The sequence below is a fragment of the Salmo salar genome, chromosome 02 (assembly GCF_965601325.2).
Source record: "Salmo salar chromosome 02, fSalSal1, whole genome shotgun sequence".
Classification (NCBI taxonomy): domain Eukaryota; kingdom Metazoa; phylum Chordata; class Actinopteri; order Salmoniformes; family Salmonidae; genus Salmo; species Salmo salar.
Window position 1 is genome coordinate 49,404,105 of NC_138292.1, and position 22,660 is coordinate 49,426,764.

A 22,660-nucleotide genomic window follows, 5' to 3' on the forward strand; every position below is an offset into this window, starting at 1 on the left:
TAACCCATCAACAGACCACTCCCCAACATTGTTGCAAAGGTTCGATGAATGCATATGACTTACTGGAAGACCCTAATGTCATGACGCACATGGATGGAACGTACGACACATATAGGTGCACTGATTGTAACATAGTACTGTCTGGATACAAAAGAGGTGACCCTGGTTTAAATGAACACGTGCGGCACGGGGAAGGACAGTGTCGCGATGTGAAGCTCCAGTACAGGGGGCGTGAAAAGGAGCTTATCATCCTACAAGGGAGGCTGAGGTTCCAAAGCGGACTGCTAGCATTCCCTGACTTCATGCTGTATTCCAATGACGGCTACGTTACAATCGCAGGTACAAAACATTGCATTATCTGTGCATCACCACCAGGCCAAGATCATTACATGGCATGCCCAGAGATTGGTAACCGCCTCAAGACAATGTTGAAGCATCTGAAACTGGCAGGGTCTATCGACAGCACTCCTTTGTTCATCAGGAGAGGACCCGGACATGAGTACAGATGGGGAGACATCGAAACGGATAGCTCCTTAGCTTACGGTACCACACACTTCGGGGTACTAGGAGAGTCTGCCAACATGTACCACCTTCCACATACGGTTGACACACACAAATGTTTCATGTGTAACCTCGAAATCAAGAACTTTGTTGAGATCGATACCCTGCTGGGTGAGCACATCTATCACGTATACAACACAAGCGGCCGCTGTAAGTACCTTACCGATAGGTACACGAATCGAGAAGACGAGCTAATGCTCTTACTGGGGAAGGAACGGTACAGGAGGGGAAAGATTGCATTCCCTGATAGTATCATCACCAACTCGGCTTATGGGTACACTTCAATCAGCGGCCTGAACCGCTGCGTTGTCTGCAGCGCCCTCACCATCCAGGGAAGGTACCTACCCTCCCAGGGACATCACCCTCACTGTGATAAAATGACCAAAGAACTTCGGATGAGGCTGAAGACCTTCACTTTTATACCTTGACATGTTACTCTTCTTTTGTTGTTGCACATTACCTTCTACTGTAACAAACATAAGACATTCTATGAGCATGGGTGATACAATGATTGTAGTGTTGCTGTATTTAAATAAACGTAACATGAAGTACGTCTTTGATATCCTCTTGTCTCTTTGACCTGGCCGACTGCACAAGGCCGATGTTACCCCTGGTGTAATAGTTGCATTCTGTCAGTGTTAGAGCTAGCGTGAATAACTCCCATCATGTATATATAAGTGTCAACACGCCTGCAGACTATCATTGCAGTCATAGGTGTACCATAGGCTACCAGCGACTCATAAATGCACAGAATGAAGATATCACATCAGGAAACATACCATCACCAGACCGGAGCCCTGGACATAGACACCAGGCAACTCATTAAATGTGTCCTAGGACAATGTACGGGACTTCTGAAACCTAGGTGGAACGAAAGCAAAGCTCTGTTAACAACGAGTAGAGTTATCGGGCAATTACTGGAGAAGCACAGATACACATACAATGGTAGGTATTGTGTTATGACACCAACAGCTAACACAAGCCAGTGACAAAGTAATTTAACATTTGTTGCACCATCGACCTTACAGGTATGATCAACACACTCTATGTGGATGATGTGAAGTTCCTCAGTTCAGTAGCCCATATCATCTTTGAAGACGGGACCGTCAACTGGGGCCGTGTTGCCAGCCTGATGTCTTTTGGGGCTGCGGTGTGCCAGTACTTGAGAGGCAAGGGGAGAGATGACTGTGTTGATGTGGTGGGAGAAGAGATAGCAGAGTACCTGGCCACTCACCACACGGACTGGCTAGTCAAACATAACTCCTGGGTACGTTCAGTAATGACTGAGAGATGCCACCATTGTCTTGGTGTACCTGTAATCTAATATTTCTTTTGAAATGTTCCAGAATGGGTTCGTGGAGTTCTTTCCAGTAGCAGAACCTGAGTCCAGATGTAGGAACATCATCATGTCCCTTTTCGGATTGGCCGGTATTGGCGCAACAATAACCTTGGTTATGTGACTTTCAGAAGAGTCCTTTACCTGTTACCACTTTGTGCTTGATGCTTCTCACCATAGTAGAGATTGAGTATGATGTTAGGAATATGTACCGTAAAAGCTAATAAAGTAGTGAACCGCATTTGTGTTTGGTGTCTATCGTGATCCTGTGTCAGTTGTACAAAATGACATATGACTGCAGTACACAACTACTACACAAGACAAGTACGTCAAGGTATAGAATTTATTTGCAATGGTTTACGACAACAGTGGAGTTACATAGATGTTTACAATGGTATAATACAACAGTGGATATATGGATATGTACAATGGTGTAATACAACAGTGTGGATGTGTACAATGGTATAATACAACAGTGGAGTTACAGACAGAGTGCAGTCATATGCAGTACATCAGTGGTAGACTTGGGTATAGGCCAGGTACTGTCCTGTTCACAATAGTCCTGTTGGAAACCAAATACTGTTTCAGGGTTACTGTCAGTCCTCATCTAACCATAATAAGGACTCTAGTAGACTGTCTGTGTTGGTCCAATCAACCCTGCCCCCAGGAATGTTCATCAGGATGTCCTGAGTATCAAAGGTGTCAGTTGTCAGGTGCTCAGTGTCTATACACAACACTTGGCTTGTGTGAGAGTCTCTCAGCATGCCCTTGTACCCGTGAAACGCATTGTTGATACACTTCACCATTGGTACAGTCTTTCTGTGTACCGTTCCACTCCATCGGGAGGCACTCTGGCTCTAATACGGAATTGGTCTCTAAGATATAGGACTCGGATATCACGGCATCATTGTCGACATAAAGCAACTGGTATTCGGAGAAGTCAATCTGGATGATCTGGGTGTCAGAACCAATGGCATTAGCGTCAATGCACATACCCTCTGGTACATTATTTTCCAGGACCTGGACTTCAGAGGAATCACCCCATATCCTTTCCAGAGTCCGTTTCCATTGGGAGTCCGAACACACCGAATGTGGCGCAGATGTGTAGCATCCTATCACAACACCAATTACGTTCAGCACCCGGAAAATATCACATCCTACGTGGTGGAATATCAAATGTCTTGACCAAGTCCAGCAAGGTGAACATCCCTGGGTGATTGCGCACATGCCGGTAAACAGTTCCAATGTGTTTCTTCATACTAGGTTTGCTAAATACCGGCAACTGATACCTTCGTCGTTTGCATGTGTATACCTTCCTATCTTTACTCAGAAGTCCAATACCTTCCAGGGCACAGAGTACGTCGTATAGTCTGCGGCTGCCATTGGTGTCTAGACTCAATAACTGTACGAGAGACATGTAGGTGAAAGTGTTCAATGTCTCCATTAGATGTAGGGTCTGTTTTGTAAGTGTGTCCAGATGGGCATCCTCAGGTACTGGTGACTGAAACATGGTTACTACTACTCTGACACAGGGTAAGGTAGTACAGTGTCTTTGGGTGGATGTACCCTATGCTGCCTAGTAGAGAGACTCAGTGTGTGGTGTTACAGTCTGGCCAACAATGGCTTTAAAGGGGTTTCCAACAATGTGTATCAGCCTTGCCTATAGTGACTTGTCAGACCAGGGCTATAGTATCCAACAACACCCCTTGTCCAACCAAAGCTGATCCCTCCACACATGGCTACATGGCAACTACGACTCCTATCCGCTTAACTTCTCTAGGGCCAGTGGGATGAAATCGTCCCACCTACGTAACAGCCAGTGGAATCCTGTGGCGCGTTATTCAAATACCTTAGAAATGCTATTACTTCAATTTCTCAAACATATGACTATTTTACACCATTTTAAAGACAAGACTCTCGTTAATCTAACCACACTGTCCCATTTCAAAAAGGCTTTACAATGAAAGCAAAACATTAGATTATGTCAGCAGAGTACCCAGCCAGAAATAATCAGACACCCATTTTTCAAGCTAGCATATAATGTCACATAAACCCAAACCACAGCTAAATGCAGCACTAACCTTTGATTATCTTCATCAGATGACACACCTAGGACATTATGTTATACATGAATGTTTTGTTCAATCAAGTTCATTTTTATATCAAAAACCAGCTTTTTACATTAGCATGTGACGTTCAGAACTAGCATACCCCCGCAAACTTCCGGTGAATTTACTAAATTACTCACGATAAACGTTCACAAAAAACACAACAATTATTTTAAGAATTATAGATACAGAACTCCTCTATGCACTCGCTATGTCCGATTTTAAAATAGCTCTTCGGTGAAAGCACATTTTGCAATATTCTAAGTAGATAGCCCGGCATCACAGGGTTAGCTATTTAGACACCCAGCAAGTTTAGCCCTTACCAAAGTCAGATTTACTATAAGAAAAATGTTATTACCTTTGCTGTTCTTCGTCAGAATGCACTCCCAGGACTTCTACTTCAATAACAAATGTTGGTTTGGTCCCAAATAATCCATAGTTATATCCAAATAGCGGCGTTTTGTTCGTGTGTTCAAGACACTATCCGAAGTGTAAAGAAGGGTGACGCGCACAACGCGTTTCGTGACAAAAAAATTCTAAATATTCCATTAGCGTACTTCGAAGCATGTCAACCGCTGTTTAAAATCAATTTTTATGCCATTTTTCTCGTAAAAAAGCGATAATATTCCGACCGGGAAAGCGTGTTTACGTTCAAAGAGAGAGAAAATAAAAACATGGGATCCCCTCGTGCACGAGCCTCAGTCTGATGGTCCTCTGATAGACCACTTACCCAAGGCGCTGACGTTTTTCAGCCAGCGGCTGGAATTACATCATTCAGCTTTTTCCCGGGTTCTGAGAGCCTATGGGAGCCGTAGGAAGTGTCACGTTACAGCAAAGATCCTAAATGTTCAATAAACAGAGCCAAGAAGCCCAAGGAATGGTCAGAGAGGGTACTTCCTGTACAGAATCTTCTCAGGTCTTCTCAGCCTGCCATATGAGTTCTGTTATACTCACAGACACCATTCAAACAGTTTTAGAAACTTTAGGGTGTTTTCTATCCAAAGCCAATAATTATATGCATATTCTAGTTTCTGGGCAGTAGTAATAACCAGATTAAATCGGTTACGTTTTTTATCCGGCCGTGTAAATACTACCCCTAGCCCTAACAGGTTAACCTCTTGGGGCTAGGTGGGACGCTAGCGTGCCACCCGTGGTGCACTCCATCAACAGCAGGTGCATTTCAAGAGCGGCAAATTTGAATCCAAATAAATGTCAAAATTCAAATTTTTCAAAAATACAACTATTTTACACCATTTGAAAGATAAACATCTCCTTAATCTAACCACGTTTTACGATTTCAAAAAGGTTTTACGGCGAAAGCATAAATTTAGAGTATGTTAGGACAGTACATTTACAAGAGTTGTGTGTAATGTTTTGTCAAGTCAAAGACAGGGTCACCAAAACCATAAAACCAGCTAAAATGATGCACTAACCTTTTACAATCTCCATCAGATGACACTCCTAGGACATTATGTTAGACAATGCATGCATTTTTAGTTCTATCAAGTTCATATTTATATCCAAAAACAGCGTTTTACTATGGCATTGATGTTGAGGAAATCGTTTCCCTTCAATAACCGGCAGTCAAGTCAGCGTAACAAATTAAATAATTAAAATTAGAAAACATTGGTAAAATATTATATTGTCATTTAAAGAATTATAGATTTACATCTCTTGAACGCAATCAACTTGCCAGATTTAAAAATAACCTTACTGGGAAATCACACTTTGCAATAATCTGAGCACTGCGCCCAGAAAAATACGCGTTGCGATACAGACTAGACGTCATGTTGGGGAGATCTAAAATCGAAAATACTATGTAAATAATCCATTACCTTTGATTCTCTTCATCAGATGTCACTTCCAGGTATCACAGGTCCATAACGAATGTAGTTTTGTTCAAAAAAGCTCATCATTTATGTCCAAAAATCTCCGTCTCGTTAGCACATGATGTAAGCCAGCCGGACTTCTCGTCATGAACGAGGGGAAAAAATATATTTCCGTTCGTTCAAACATGTCAAACGTTGTATAGCATAAATCATTAGGGCCTTTTTTAACCAGAACATGAATAATATTCAAGGTGGACGAATGCATACTCTTTTATAACGTATTGGAACGAGGGTACCCAACATGAACTCGCGCGCAAGGTGTCTAATGGGCCATCATCGTTCCATGGCTCTTGTTCGGTCAGATCTCCCTCCAGAAGACTCAAAACACTTTGTAAAGGCTGGTGACATCTAGTGGAAGCAATAGGAAGTGCCAAAATATTCCTAAACCCCTGTGTTTTTCAATGGGATAGGTTTAAAGTCAATACAACACATCAGGTATCCACTTCCTGTCAGAAAATGTCTCAGGGTTTTGCCTGCCAAATGAGTTCTGTTATACTCACAGACACCATTCAAACAGTTTTGGAAACTTTAGAGTGTTTTCTATCCATATATAATAAGTATATGCATATTCTAGTTACTGGGTAGGATTAGTAACCAGATTAAATCGGGTACATTTTTTTTATCCAGACGTGCAAATGCTGCCCCCTAGACCCAACAGGTTAAACATGTCACCCACAGCCGTCCGGGCATTACAGGCAAAGCTCTCGAGGAGTTTGATGTCAATGTCCCCGGACCGGGGTGTATCTGTTCTGTGCACGACTACATCAGACACGTCCCTTTCGGGAATGTCCCTGGGACCGTATCCAACTGAGACCATGACACTGTCAGTGTCACCGTAGACAACAGGGCAGCTGTGCTGGTAGAACGTAGACACACAGTTTTTTACAATGGCAATCTGTTGCCTGCCGTGGCCAGATATGAGAGGCCCGCAGGGACGAGGAGCAGTTCCGTAGAAGGAGTTGGCTAGGACTTTACACTCTCCCTCCTGCAGCTTGTAGTAGACCTGCTCGGCCTCGCTGATGTCAGGGTTCTTGAGTTTCCTCTTGAGTTTCCTCTTGAGATAGTACTCTACCGAGGAAGAGAATATGCCCGGGGCACGGATAAAGCAGCCTTGGGTCTGGTCGTACTTGAGAATGAGCGATGCGTACTGAAACCCTTCAGCCTCCCAGTTGTAACACACCCAACCTGATAGATCATGGGGAAAGTCAACGGGAGGCCAGGGGATAGTGGTCTCAGGTGAGATGTTGAGAGCGCACATGATCGAGGGGTACATACTGGAGAAGTCAAACGACAGCTCCAGACCCATGCCGGGCCCCGAGTAGTGTAGGCCAGTGAGTGGGTCACACACAGATCCTCCCTTCCACATGTCACTGTCACCATTGTCTGAGGCGAGATTAGGATCCCATCGCAAGCGGCTGTTCAATTCCATGCCCAGGGGTCCCGCTTTCACTCTGAGGGTATCGAGTGTAAACTTGAGCTGGGGGATCTGAACCGAGTGAATGCTCTGCACAAAGCCGCAAAAGTTATCCCCTCTTCCGTGTACCACCATGTCTATATTGAGAGTGGCCCTACATCGATGAAACAGAGCTGATACTGGGTTGAGAACTTTAGCCAGCCTGGCGCACAGCTGTGAGTCGACCAAGTTGTAGAGGAGCACAGCAAATAGACTCCTACCTCCGAGTCTGATCACCTCGTCCATGCTAGAGTAACCCACGTCAGCTAGCTTGCAAAGCTTTCTGGTGTCCTTTGGGGCCTTTCTGTGTAGCTTCCTGACCTTGGAGATGACAAAGGGTGCCACCTCGTTCAACTTCATGCTGGTACACGCAAACTTTATATCTCTGGTCCCTGCCATCCTGTACAGATCTATGATGTTCATACCGCAGCTGTTCATCTTGAAGTGGCCCAGCTTGGCCTTCTCTTTGTTGAACGTTTGGATGTGCACAGATATCAGGTGGAGCTTGTACTCGGTCAAGGTTCCATTGAGCAACACAGAGCCTACGTTCTTCAGCATCTCCTTGTACATATCAAGGTAACGTACGTTTTCAAACTGGAAGAACGGTACCATGTCATGGGCCAGGGCCTTGGTGACAAAGAGGCCGTACCAGGCTCGCAGTAGCGAGGTTCCTCGTTCCTGGGTAACGGAGTCTCGGAACTTGGTGTAATTCGATTGAGTGTAAAAATGCACACGCTGCTCGATCACTCTCACATCGAATTCGGCGTTGAACACGTACAGCAGTTCTATGCCGTACTTGTACAACAGTTTGATCGTCTTCTCCAGGACTGTGAGTTCTCCGGAGCACGGATAAAACATAATCCTTGTGACATCGTCTATACCGGCACCCCTGGCTAGTTCGTGGTCAGCCTCTGGGTGACGGTTGTGTGTTACCTTACATTTATTATAGACAACTATCAGCTTCTTCCTGTGGTGGTCAGGTGAAGTCTTGGGTATGTGGGAGTTGAGTATCACGAGAGAGATGCAGGTTATCTCGTGCTGCTGACCTGGCATGTCAGGCGATAGAGTAGGGATAGAGACGTGCTTACTATATTTTGGCAATTGTGACCTGCCAGTGTTTAGCATGTGAACCAGCTTACTCCTGTACTCTGTCATGCCCTCGACCGTACACTCAGTGCAGTAGGGGAACCTGTAGGCGAATGAGTCGCATCTTAGGGACATATCTCGGTATGCTTTGTCAAACACGGTCTCAATGTCCAGACACGCTGCCTTGTAGAAATAGGCCACGTGTTTACTGTCAAAGACCTTAGTCTCAGCCTCAGACAGGTCGTGATCATAGATGAGTTCGGACACTGAGAGCACCTGGTTCAGCTTGTTTGCAGACATGAAATAGACCCTACCGAACATGACATCGGAGCACAAGGCAGGCGTGTTACCGTCTCGAGCAATGTAGTAGCCCTTATCGGGGCAGAAGTCTCCGAAAGTGAGTGCTCCCCTTACAGATTCCACATACCTTTTGGCCAAGGATATACATTTAAGCGGGAAAACGAGAGCATTTACTTGCCGTTTAATGTCATCATGGAGAACGTGGATGTTCACTGGCTCAGCAGCAAAGTGTTTAGACCAAGTTCTACCAACCAGCTCCCAGGTCTCTTCCTTGCCATCCTGATCGAGACCTAAGTCTAGGTCATAACCCACAACAGGAGCTATACCAGTAACTTTGAAGTGTACCGTAGTGTAGATGTTGATATCTCGAGCCTGCACCACCAACCCTCTGCATAACAGCGCCTCCTCCTGTCTGTTAAAGAGGACAGACTTGATCATCACCCCCACCAGATTAGGCTCAAGGTCAGGGTTTACGCTCAGGGTAGATGTCAGGAAAGTAATCGACGAAAGGCACGGCTTTGTTCATGATTGTTACTCAAGAGACCTAGGGGACTTTATTTTACAGAGTGTAGTCACATCTTTTCATAGAACTACTGTTCAGTGACAACCGGACATCCTTTGTATAGTATCAAGCATCCAACTGATGCTAAGATATCAAGGTGTTCAACTAAGGAGCATATGGAGAGCAAAGAATGAAAGATCTTAATCTAAACCAAGTACAGACCTACACAACAAGGGCTGGCTCATCCGAGCAGAGCTGAATTACCCATTTGTGACCAAGTCTGAGGTGCCCGAGCACAGCTGGCTCATCCGAGCAGAGCTGAATTACCCATTTGTGACCAAGTCTGTGGTGCCCGAGCACAGCTGGCTCATCCTAGCAGAGCTGAATTATCCAGTTGTGATCAAGTCTGAGGTGCCCAAGCACAGCTGGCTCATCCTAGCAGAGCTGAATCCAGTTACAGATTAACTAGCCAGCCAGGGTTCACATAGCATGCCACTAATGACTCACCCAAGTGTGAGACATTGTGAAACTTCAAAAGCTACCCTGTCAAGTACATTAGGTTTAGTGTAACATGTATGCCAAGGGGTTAGGAAGTAGGCTCACCTAGGTCTAGAGCTCTAGAGCTCTCAATTGTGTTAGACCAGAGAAGACAACACTATCAAAGCATGGCCACTAAGAAAAATCCAACGGTGTCAGTCAATTGTAATGGCTTGCCTCACAGACAAGCAAATACAGCTGTGTTAGAAAGAGTGAAGGTGCCTTCAAACAGGAGAGCCTTCTTCTTAGCGGTTGACACTGACATACTACACGATGAGCTGTCTTTCGGTGCTTTGCCACCAAAGGACAGAGCTACGTTCCACTTTCTCCTTTACCTGACATATTGCTGCAAAGGCGAGGTTCTCCAAGTAACTCTGGAGAACACAGATTTCTGCAGTATGTCACCACCTATCAGAGAGGATTTTGCTCAGGGGCGCCTATTCTGTTTTGTCCTAGACATGAGTAATGAGGAGCCATGTGAAACAAATATGCCGTCGTCTAGCCTCGATGTACAGTCCCCGTTAAGCACACTGGCCGCCTCTGGTGATACGGATGGGGATGTGTCCAGTACCCAGTTGCTCAGTCTCATGAACATGAGTGTGAACATGGACGTGTTCAGAGGAGATGACGCCAGGTCTGACACCAGAGACGAAACGTCCCCACATCAAGCAACTGACACTGATATGACAGAAGCCTTTGAGGAGGCGTTCAACGCTTTCATGCGACTGCAATTGGTTAGGAAAAGGGCATCATCCATCAACAATGCTATGATAGTGATGAGAGACAGCAAGAGAGAGCTAGGCTCCATGTTCGACTGGGTGGATATCCGCAGTGATACACTGAATGCTACCAAGGTGGATAGGAAGAAGGTGAAGGAACTACAGGGTTCCATGTACACCCCAGCCTGTCAGTCAGGGAGGCAGGTGTTTTTCTTACCAGAGTCTATAATGGACCTAAATCTCAATGTTCTGGAGACCTCCATAGGGAGAATCACAGACAGTACAAGCAAAGGTGAATCCAAGAACTTGTTCCTAGCAATCATGTCTAAACTGACGAGCGTGCAATGGCTGAAACAGAAGGTTGTTGAAACGGGCTACAACTCGACCATTCCAGAGGATATGAGATTTGTGGAAAGACTGAAACGTTTCACGATCGATCTCAACAGGTCCTCGGGAGGCATGGAGGTTGACATCAGAGGTCTCTTGGTATTCAGGTACTCTGTGGAGAAACTCATTGACAGGGAGAACCCGGACCTATTTGTCAACTCTCTGATCCACAGGCACATGGCCATCACCAAGAGCCGCATTGCCAGGGTGTTATGTGACGTAAAGAGTAGACGCAGGACTAAAGCTATTGCGTCTTTGCTGAAGAATGGACAGTGTCATTGCAAGACAAGGCTCACCCAGGACCGCATTGGAGCGTGTAGCGGAGAGTGTCAGACCGCATATTCGTGTTTCTACAACGCCTCAGATCATCACCCCTTCATTGTGAGTAAAGACGACCACAGCTACTACTTTGCGCACCTGTACCCTCATCTGGGTAAACTGGAGCGCCTCAGCAAGGAAATGAAAGTCAGGTACAGAGGCCGCAGACAGTTTGAGAGCATAGCGGATATGGTGTTCAATATCCTTGTCAGGCACCAGTTCAGTGAGAAAGAGTCACTATACCAAGGTTTGACAGACGTGATAGACGACAGAATGAGAATCTCGAGCTTGTCTCTCGGTCACGACCTCACCGAGATACACGAGTCGTTTTACCTGGCGCCTGGCGACGCCGATGAATATCCGGAGCATTCGGACCCTCTGAATCCGTTGAACGTGTATGACCAAGCATTGGTGCGCTACTTGTTCTGTGACAGCCTTCAATTGGGCAGGTTGTTTCAGGCGTCTACAACGTTCAATTACATTATCACCAACACCGCTCCCAGGTACACCATCGAACGGATTATGCTCTTAAACGTCACGGGTCCCGGCGAAGGTAAGAGTTACGCAAACAACATTCTAAACTACCAGTTCAGGACAGTAAAAGGCTGCATAGAGACGCTGACGTCTTTCACCCCGCAATCTTTCAAGTACAAGCAGAAGAGGAACTCGTGTGTAGTCATGATATAACCCACGAGAAGAACATGAAATCAGTCGACAAAGAGTCCAACGTGATCCCCAATACGTTCAAGAACCTGTTAGACACCAGCGTACTGGAGAGCGATGTGGTAACCAGAGACATGAGCAGCGGCAAGGTGGACACTGTGAAGTACCACGCTGTCCACAACTGCGGCTTTGTGTGGAACGCCAACACCATGGGCTTTGTGAGCGACGCTTGGGCCGACCGGTGTCTGATCATGCAATCTGAGGGTGAGCAGCGGCAAGGTGGACACTGTGAAGTACCACGCTGTCCACAACTGCGGCTTTGTGTGGAACACCAACACCATGGGCTTTGTGAGCGACGCATGGGCCGACCGGTGTCTGATCATGGAATCTGAGTTTCCCGAGCATGTAACTCGCACACGTAGCACCAATCAGATACAGGACACAGTAGTCAAACTCAAGATGGACCGTATAGCTGCAGTGTGTCTGTATAGGCAGAACCTGATACAGTCAGCGACCATGATTGCAGAGTCCGAGATAACGCAGTTCGGTGTGAGGTTCGACACTAGCAGGGACGCATGCCTTGCAGCATTATACGCGAGTCACATTGTGTGCACTGGAGTCATCAGTCGGAGGGTTTCGTTCTGTATCAACCAGCTTGTGTTTGCTGAGGCCATGAAGTTGGCGTGTCACTTTGTCTTTGACATATGGATCCCTCCGTGGACAGAGATTCCAGATGAGAAGGATTATCCCCACTTGAGGGCTTACATGAAGCAGATGAACGGGAACAGGCTGAAAGCTCTGAACCAGCTTTCCTTCGGACAGATCTGCCTAGAGACCAACGCTGTCTACAAGCTGTGCACTTCGGCCTGTCTTCCGGACATATGTCCCCGTGCGGTCGACATACAGGGTCACTTTGCCTGCAAGGTGCTAGGGTACATCTTAACCCAGATCCATGAGCAGCAGCTGAAGACTAGTTTGTCAAATGGACACATGTCCATTTCGGGTATAGATGCTATGTTTTTCTCTGATAAAGAGATCAAGGGTGGCAACGAGGTTGCGAACGGGATGCTTTTGCTGTGCTCCACATGCAAGGTCCCGGCTCGGCAGGGTACGAACCCTGCTATAACGACTTACAAGCTGTGTACGTACAGATACGCCACGAACCACAACGCTCCGCATATCAGGAGAGGAGCCTCGAATCATTACAAGAAAGTAGGTTCTGTCACAGTTCCACTTGAAGCGGTATATGATATCCTTGCCCTATACGCTCCAAGGTCTCACTCAGGCTTTTGGGATCAGTTGGGTGAAGCGATGGTGGAGGCGTACGAGAAAGGAGAATTCGAGGATGTGAATGCTTTCGGCCAGTTTGCCAATGAAAGCAGTGAAGATCAGCCACCTATGCCAAGATTGATATTCACCTTGGACTTCAACAAGGACCCGCTGCGGTCCGTAATACTGGAAGGCACGGCAGCAATAGAACCACTAAACTAACTCACTTTCAACAAGTGCGTGCTGGGAGGGGAGACTTTCCAGTGCTCTGCTCCCTTGTATTACGGGGGGGTTGTCAGAAAGGCAATGTCTCCGAATGCACCTAAGGAAGCCTATGATAAAAGACACCTGAAAGAATCTAGACTAGGCCCGAAAGGCACCTTTCATGGACCCAGACTGAACGTTTACTCAGCGGAGTACTCTGGTGTACCCGTGAAAAACGTTAGCTCCTTTTGCAACACACGGACTGTGTATCACCAGGAAAAGATAATACTGAGAGTCAACCGTGACAATCGCGGTTACTTAGCCTGTTAGGGCTAGGGGGCAGTATTGACACGGCTGGATAAAAAACATACCCGATTTAATCTGGTTACCACTCCTACCCAGTAACTAGAATATGCATATACTTATTACATATGGATAGAAAACACCCTAAAGTTTCTAAAACTGTTTGAATGGTGTCTGTGAGTATAACAGAACTCAAATGGCAGGTCAAAACCTGAGAGATTCCTTTACAGGAAGTGGCCTGTCTGACCATTTCTGGAACTTCTTTTCCATCTCTATCTTTTACTAAGGATCTCTGCTCTAACGTGACATTTCCCACGTCGTCCATAGGCGCTCAGAGCCCGGGAAAAAACAGAATGTCGTCATTCCAGCCCCAGGCTGAAACACATTATCGCCTTTCTCAAGTGGCCGATCAAGGGACTGTGGGCTTAGGCGCGTGACCTGGCCGCCCCCGTCTTTGTGATTTTTTTCCTCTGTTTGCCGAAAAGGAGATTCCCTGTCGGAATATTATCGCTTTTCTACGAGAAAAATGGCATAAAAATTGATTTTAAACAGCGGTTGACATGCTTCGAAGTACGGTAATGGAATATTTCGAATTTTTTTGTCACGAATTGCGCCATGCGCACGACCCTTCTTTACCATTCGGATAGTGTCTGGGACGCACGAACAAAACGTCGCTATTCGGATATAACGATGGATTATTTTGGACCAACCCAACATTTGTTATTGAAGTGGCAGTCCTGGGAGTGCATTCTGACGAAGACAACAAAAGTTAATCAAACTTTTATAATAGTAAATCTGATATTGGTGAGTGCTAAACTTGCCAGGTGTCTAAATAGCTAGCCCGTGATGCCTGGGCTATGTACTTAGAATATTGCAAAATGTGCTTTCACCAAAAAGCTATTTTAAAATCGGACATATCGAGTGCATAGAGGAGGTCTGTATCTATAATTCTTAAAATAATTGTTATGCTTTTTGTGAACGTTTATCGTGAGTAATTTAGTAAAATGTTAGCGAATTCCCCGGAAGTTTGCGGGGGGTATGCTAGTTCTGAACCTCACATGCTAATGTAAAAAGCTGGTTTTTGATATAAATATGAACTTGATTGAACAAAACATGCATGTATTGTATAACATAATGTCCTAGGGTTGTCATCTGATGAAGATCATCAAAGGTGAGTGCTGCATTTAGCTGTCTTCTGGGTTTTGGTGACATTATATGCTGGCTTGAAAAATGGGTGTCTGATTATTTCTGGCTTGGTACTCTGCTGACATAATCTAATGTTTTGCTTTCGTTGTAAAGCCTTTTTGAAATCGGACAGTGTGGTTAGATTAACGAGAGTCTTGTCTTTAAATAGCTGTAAAATAGTCATATGTTTGAGATAATGTGTTTCAGCCTGGGGCTGGGATGACGACATTCTGTTTTTTCCCGGGCTCTGAGCGCCTATGGACGACGTAGGAAGTGTCACGTTAGAGCAGAGATCCTTTGTAAAAGATAGAGATGGCAAAGAAGTTCCAGAAATGGTCAGACAGGCCACTTCCTGTAAAGGAATCTCTCAGGTTTTGACCTGTCATTTGAGTTCTGTTATACTCACAGACACCATTCAAACAGTTTTAGAAACTTTAGGGTGTTTTCTATCCATATATAATAAGTATATGCATATTCTAGTTACTGGGTAGGATTAGTAACCAGATTAAATCGGGTACGTTTTTTATCCAGCCGTGAAAATACTGCCCCCTAGCCATAAGAGGTTAACCAGAGTTGGCTCCAGATGACAACACATGGCTCCAAATGACAAAATAAATGCTTGTGAACACTTTCTGCTGTAGTTGTCCATGAAATACATGATGTTACCAGATGCACATTGTGTCCATGAGTTTTATTACACACACACACACACACACACACACACACACACACACACACACACACACACACACACACACACACACACACACACTGCTGTAGCATTTCATTCGTTTATTATTGTTCATTTGCAATGGATGCAGACACAATTGTACATTGACATGGTTATATTCTCAACAATAGAAGTGATACATAATAAAAGCAAGCTTGCTCTACCCTAGGCTTAGACCATCATGTCCCATATCCTGGCAATACATATTGGGCTGTTTGCTAAATGTCACCCACTGCAGGGTGTCCAATGTCCACACCGGACTCTTCATCAGTGGCAGCTACAGGTTGTCCTATATCCACACCTGCTCCTTCCCCTCTTGCCCCTTCCACACTTGCTCCTTCCATCATCTTGCTAATATTTCTCCCCATTCAATCTATTCCACATAGTGGCAGGAAGGTAGAGAGCAACACACGACACACCACATTCTTCATTGCGCACCAGATGTCTTCCATGTTATAAACCGGTGCCTTGTTCAAGATGAGTATCATGTTCTTGGGACACATAGGACCAGTTTCAATTCTAGTCTGATGCTGTAGAGTTTGATGTTTGCCTTACCCTGGAGATTGATCAAAGTCGTCTTCGGTTGGTCGTTTGAAGTCGCTGGCGCCGTTTGACACCGAAGAAGACGTTCCTGGAGCCTTGGCAGCAGCAGCACATACAGCTCTTAGAAATGATTCACATTCCATGCGAGCCCTATACAGATAGATGTGATAGGTGGTGTGCCTATTCGGGCACTCGTGTATATCCCGCAGAAGGGCCATCATTCTTCTGTTGCCCCTCACAGAGATTGACGTATTGACTCTGTGGTAGCCTGACATCATCACTTTGAAAGTTAACCTGTTGGGTCTAGGGGGCAGCATTTGCACGTCTGGATAAAAAAAATGTACCCGATTTAATCTGGTTACTAATCCTACCCAGTAACTAGAATATGCATATACTTATTATATATGGATAGAAAACACTCTAAAGTTTCCAAAACTGTTTGAATGGTGTCTGTGAGTATAACAGAACTCATTTGGCAGGCAAAACCCTGAGACATTTTCTGACAGGAAGTGGATACCTGATGTGTTGTATTGACTTTAAACCTATCCCATTGAAAAACACAGGGGTTTAGGAATATTTTGGCACTTCCTATTGCTTCCACTAGATGTCACCAGCCTTTACAAAGTGTTTTGAGTCTTCTGGAGGGAGATCTGACCGAACAAGAGCCATGGAACGGTGATGTCCCATTAGACACCTGGCGCGCTACTTCATGTTGGGTACCCTCGTTCCAATACGTTATAAAAGAGTATGCATTCGTCCACCTTGAATATTATTCATGTTCTGGTTAAAAAAGGCCCTAATGATTTATGCTATACAACGTTTGACATGTTTGAACGAACGGAAATATATTTTTTCCCCTCGTTCATGACGAGAAGTCCGGCTGGCTTACATCATGTGCTAACGAGACGGAGATTTTTGGACATAAATGATGAGCTTTTTTGAACAAAACTACATTCGTTATGGACCTGTGATACCTGGAAGTGACATCTGATGAAGAGAATCAAAGGTAATGGATTATTTACATAGTATTTTCGATTTTAGATCTCCCCAACATGACGTCTAGTCTGTATCGCAACGCGTATTTTTCTGGGCACAGTGCTCAGATTATTGCAAAGTGTGATTTCCCAGTAAGGTTATTTTTAAATCTGGCAAGTTGATTGCGTTCAAAAGATGTAAATCTATAATTCTTTAAATGACAATATAATATTTTACCAATGTTTTCTAATTTTAATTATTTAATTTGTGACGCTGACTTGACTGCCGGTTATTGGAGGGAAACGATTTCCTCAACATCAATGCCATAGTAAAACGCTGTTTTTGGATATAAATATCAACTTGATAGAACTAAAAATGCATGCATTGTCTAACATAATGTCCTAGGAGTGTCATCTGATGGAGATTGTAAAAGGTTAGTGTATCATTTTAGCTGGTTTTATGGTTTTGGTGACCCTGTCTTTGACTTGACAAAACATTACACACAACTCTTGTAAATGTACTGTCCTAACATACTCTAAATTTATGCTTTCGCCGTAAAACCTTTTTGAAATCGTAAAACGTGGTTAGATTAAGGAGATGTTTATCTTTCAAATGGTGTAACATAGTTGTATTTTTGAAAAATTTGAATTTTGACATTTATTTGGATTCAAATTTGCCGCTCTTGAAATGCACCTGCTGTTGATGGAGTGCACCACGGGTGGCACGCTAGCGTCCCACCTAGCCCCAAGAGGGGCTAGGCGGGACGAATTCATCCCACCTACGCAACAGCCAGTTGAATCCCGTGGCGCGATTTTCAAATACCTTAGAAATACTATTACTTCAATTTCTCAAACATATGACGATTTTACAGCATTTTAAAGACAAGACTCTCGTTAATCTAACCACACTGTCCGATTTCAAAAAAGGCTTTACAACGAAAGCAAAACATTAGATTATGTCAACAGAGTACCCAGCCAGAAATAATCAGACACCCATTTTTCAAGCTAGCATATAATGTCACAAAAAACCAAACCACAGCTAAATGCAGCACTAACCTTTGATGATCTTCATCAGATGACAACCCTAGGACATTATGTTATACAATACGTGCATGTTTTGTTCAATCAAGTTCATATTTATATCAAAAAACAGCTTTTTACATTAGCATGTGACGTTCAGAACTAGCATACCCCCCGCAAACTTCCGGGGAATTTACTAACAATTTACTAAATTACTCACGATAAACGTTCACAAAAAGCATAACAATTATTTTAAGAATTATAGATACAGAACTCCTCTATGCACTCGATATGTCCGATTTTAAAATAGCTTTTTGGTGAAAGCACATTTTGCAATATTCTAAGTACATAGCCCAGCCATCACGGGCTAGCTATTTAGACACCCAGCAAGTTTAGCCTTCACCAAAATCAGATTTACTATTACAAAAGTTTGATTACCTTTGTTGTCTTCGTCAGAATGCACTCCCAGGACTGCTAATTCAATAACAAATGTTGGTTTGGTCCAAAATAATCCATCGTTATATCCAAATAGCGGCGTTTTGTTCGTGCGTTCCAGACACTATCCGAAATGGTAAATCAGCGTCGCGAGCATGGCGCAATTCGTGACAAAAAAAATCTAAATATTCCATTACCGTACTTCGAAGCATGTCAACCGCTGTTTAAAATCCATTTTTATGCTATTTTTCTCGTAAAAAAGCGATAATATTCCGACCGGGAATCTCCTTTTAGCTATACAGAGGAAAGAAAACAAAGCTTTCGGTCGACGCGGGCACGAGCCTGAGTCTCACAGTACTGTAACCAGCCACTACCCAAACGCGCTACTTTGTTTCAGCCAGAGCCTGCAAAGCCACGATTCAGCTTTTTGCCGCCTTCTGAGAGCCTATGGCAGCCGTAGGAAGTGTCACGTAACAGCAGAGATCCTTTGTAATGGATAGAGATGGCAAAGAAGGCCAAGAAATGGTCAGACAGGGTACTTCCTGTACAGAATCTTCTCAGGTTTTGACCTGCCATTTGAGTTCTGTTATACTCACAGACACCATTCAAACAGTTTTAGAAACTTTGGAGTGTTTTCTATCCAAAGCCAATAATTATATGCATATTCCAGTTACTGGACAGGAGTAGTAACCAGATTAAATCGGGTACGTTTTTTATCCAGCCGTGTCAATACTGCCCCCTAGCCCTAACTGGTTAAGAAGTACAGCACAAATGGTACTAACAGAGTAACTCAAACATGATTTAGACCTTGTTTTTGAAAAACGGTTTATTTCTGTATTACATGATTGCAACTTGCTGAAAAGTGTCAACAGTGTTCCTATCATCCTGATTAAGCAGTACAGCAAAATGGTACTAAGTGACTCAAATATGACTTCGACCTTGTTTTTGAAAAACGGTTTATTTCTGTATTACATGATTGCAACTTGCTGAAAAGTGTCAAAAGTGTTCCTATCATCCTGATTAAGCAGTACAGCAAAATGGTAGTGAGTGACTCAAACATGACTTAGACCTTGTTTTTGAAAAACTGTTTATTTCTGTATTTCATGATTGCAACTTGCTGAAAAGTGTCAACAGTGTTCCTATCATCCTGATTAAGCAGTACAGCAAAATGGTACTGAGTGACTCAAACATGACTTAGACCGTGTTTTTGAAAAACTGTTTATTTCTTTATTTCATGATTGCAACTTGCTGAAAAGTGTCAACAATGTTCCTTTCATCGAGTTTAAACAGTAGAGCCAAATGGTACTTAGAGTGACTCAAACATGACTTAGACCTTGTTTTTGAAAAACGGTTTATTTCTGTATTACATGATTGCAACTTGCTGAAAAGTGTCAACAGTGTTCCTATCATCCTGATTAAGCAGTACAGCACAAATGGTACTTACAGAGTGCATCAAACATGATTTAGACCTTGATTTGAAAAACGTTTTATTTCTGAATTTCATGATTGCAACTTGCTGAAAATTGTCAACAGTGTTCCTATCATCCTGATTAAGCAGTACAGCACAAATGCTACTTACAGACTGCATCAACCATGATTTAGACCTTGTTTTGAAAAACTGTTTATTTCTGTATTTCATGATTGCAACTTGCTGAAAAGTGTCAACAGTGTTCCTATCATCCTGATTAAGCAGTACAGCAAAATGGTACTGAGTGACTCAAACATGACTTAGACCGTGTTTTTGAAAAACTGTTCATTTCTGTATTTCATGATTGCAACTTGTTGAAAATTGTCTACAGTGTTCCTATCATCCTGATTAAGCATTACAGCAAAATGGTACTTACAGAGATACTCAAACATGACTTAGACCTTGTTTTTGAAAAACGGTTTATTTCTGTATTACATGATTGCAACTTGCTGAAAAGTGTCAAGTGTTCCTATCATCCTGATTAAGCAGTACAGCACAAATGGTACTGTTTGACGCAAACATGACTTAGACCGTGTTTTTGAAAAACTGTTTATTTCTGTATTTCATGATTGCAACTTGTTGAAAATTGTCGACAGTGTTCCTATCATCCTGATTAAGCAGTACAGCAAAACGGTACTTACAGAGATACTCAAACATGACTTAGACCTTGATTTGAAAAAAATTTTATGTCTGAATTTCATGATTGCAACTTGCTGAAAAGTGTCAACAGTGTTCCTATCATCCTGATTAAGCAGTACAGCACAAATGGTACTTACAGACTGCATCAACCATGATTTAGACCTTGTTTTGAAAAACTGTTTATTTCTGTATTTCATGATTGCAGGTTGCTGAAAAGTGTCAACAGTGTTCCTATCATACTGATTAACCAGTACAGCAAAATGGTACTGACTGACTCAAACATGACTTAGACCGTGTTTTTGAAAAACTGTTTATTTCTGTATTTCATGATTGCAACTTGCTGAAAACTGTCAACAATGTTCCTTTCATCGAGTTTAAACAGTAGAGCCAAATGGTACTTACAGAGTGACTCAAACATGACTTAGACCTTGTTTTTGAAAAACGGTTTATTTCTGTATTACATGATTGCAACTTGTTGAAAAGTGTCAACAGTGTTCCTATCATCTTGATTTAGCAGTACAGCAAAATGGTACTAACAGATGAACTCAAACATGATTTAGACCTTGTTTTTGAAAAACGGTTTATTTCTGTATTACATGATTGCAACTTGCTGAAAAGTGTCAACAGTGTTCCTATCATCCTGATTAAGCAGTACAGCACAAATGGTACTTACAGAGTGCATCAAACATGATTTAGACCTTGATTTGAAAAAAGTTTTATTTCTGAATTTCATGATTGCAACTTGCTGAAAAGTGTCAACAGTGTTCCTATCATCCTGATTAAGCAGTACAGCACAAATGCTACTTACAGACTGCATCAACCATGATTTAGACCTTGTTTTGAAAAACTGTTTATTTCTGTATTTCATGATTGCAACTTGCTGAAAAGTGTCAACAGTGTTCCTATCATCCTGATTAAGCAGTACAGCAAAATGGTACTGAGTGACTCAAACATGACTTAGATCGTGTTTTTGAAAAACTGTTTATTTCTTTATTTCATGATTGCAACTTGCTGAAAAGTGTCAACAATGTTCCTTTCATCGAGTTTAAACAGTAGAGCCAAATGGTACTTAGAGTGACTCAAACATGACTTAGACCTTGTTTTTGAAAAACGGTTTATTTCTGTATTACATGATTGCAACTTGCTGAAAAGTGTCAACAGTGTTCCTATCATCCTGATTAAGCAGTACAGCACAAATGGTACTTACAGAGTGCATCAAACATGATTTAGACCTTGATTTGAAAAACTGTTTATTTCTGTATTTCATGATTGCAACTTGTTGAAAAGTGTCAACAGTGTTCCTATCATCCTGATTAAGCAGTACAGCAAAATGGTACTGAGTGACTCAAACATGACTTAGACCGTGTTTTTGAAAAACTGTTTATTTCTGTATTTCATGATTGCAACTTGTTGAAAATTGTCGACAGTGTTCCTATCATCCTGATTAAGCAGTACAGCAAAACGGTACTTACAGAGATACTCAAACATGACTTAGACCTTGATTTGAAAAAAAAAATATTTCTGAATTTCATGATTGCAACTTGCTGAAAAGTGTCAACAGTGTTCCTATCATCCTGATTAAGCAGTACAGCACAAATGGTACTTACAGACTGCATCAACCATGATTTAGACCTTGTTTTGAAAAACTGTTTATTTCTGTATTTCATGATTGCAACTTGCTGAAAAGTGTCAACAGTGTTCCTATCATCCTGATTAAGCAGTACAGCAAAATGGTACTGAGTGACTCAAACATGACTTAGACCGTGTTTTTGAAAAACTGTTTATTTCTGTATTACATGATTGCAACTTGCTGAAAAGTGTCAACAGTGTTCCTATCATCCTGATTAAGCAGTACAGCACAAATGGTACTTACAGAGTGCATCAAACATGATTTAGACCTTGATTTGAAAAACGTTTTATTTCTGAATTTCATGATTGCAACTTGCTGAAAAGTGTCAACAGTGTTCCTATCATCCTGATTAAGCAGTACAGCACAAATGGTACTTACAGACTGCATCAACCATGATTTAG

General features: G+C 43.0%; 1 protein-coding gene across 1 annotated transcript; it reads left to right on the forward strand.

Annotated features, from left to right (window-relative positions):
- Positions 1-1,313: 1,313 nt before the first annotated feature.
- Positions 1,314-2,132, forward strand: LOC106574980 (induced myeloid leukemia cell differentiation protein Mcl-1 homolog). Its single transcript, XM_045713257.1, has 3 exons — positions 1,314-1,506; positions 1,590-1,828; positions 1,908-2,132. Exons 1-3 carry the CDS (start codon positions 1,314-1,316, stop codon positions 2,019-2,021), a joined length of 546 nt encoding a protein of 181 aa, XP_045569213.1. The 3' UTR covers positions 2,022-2,132.
- Positions 2,133-22,660: the final 20,528 nt, after the last annotated feature.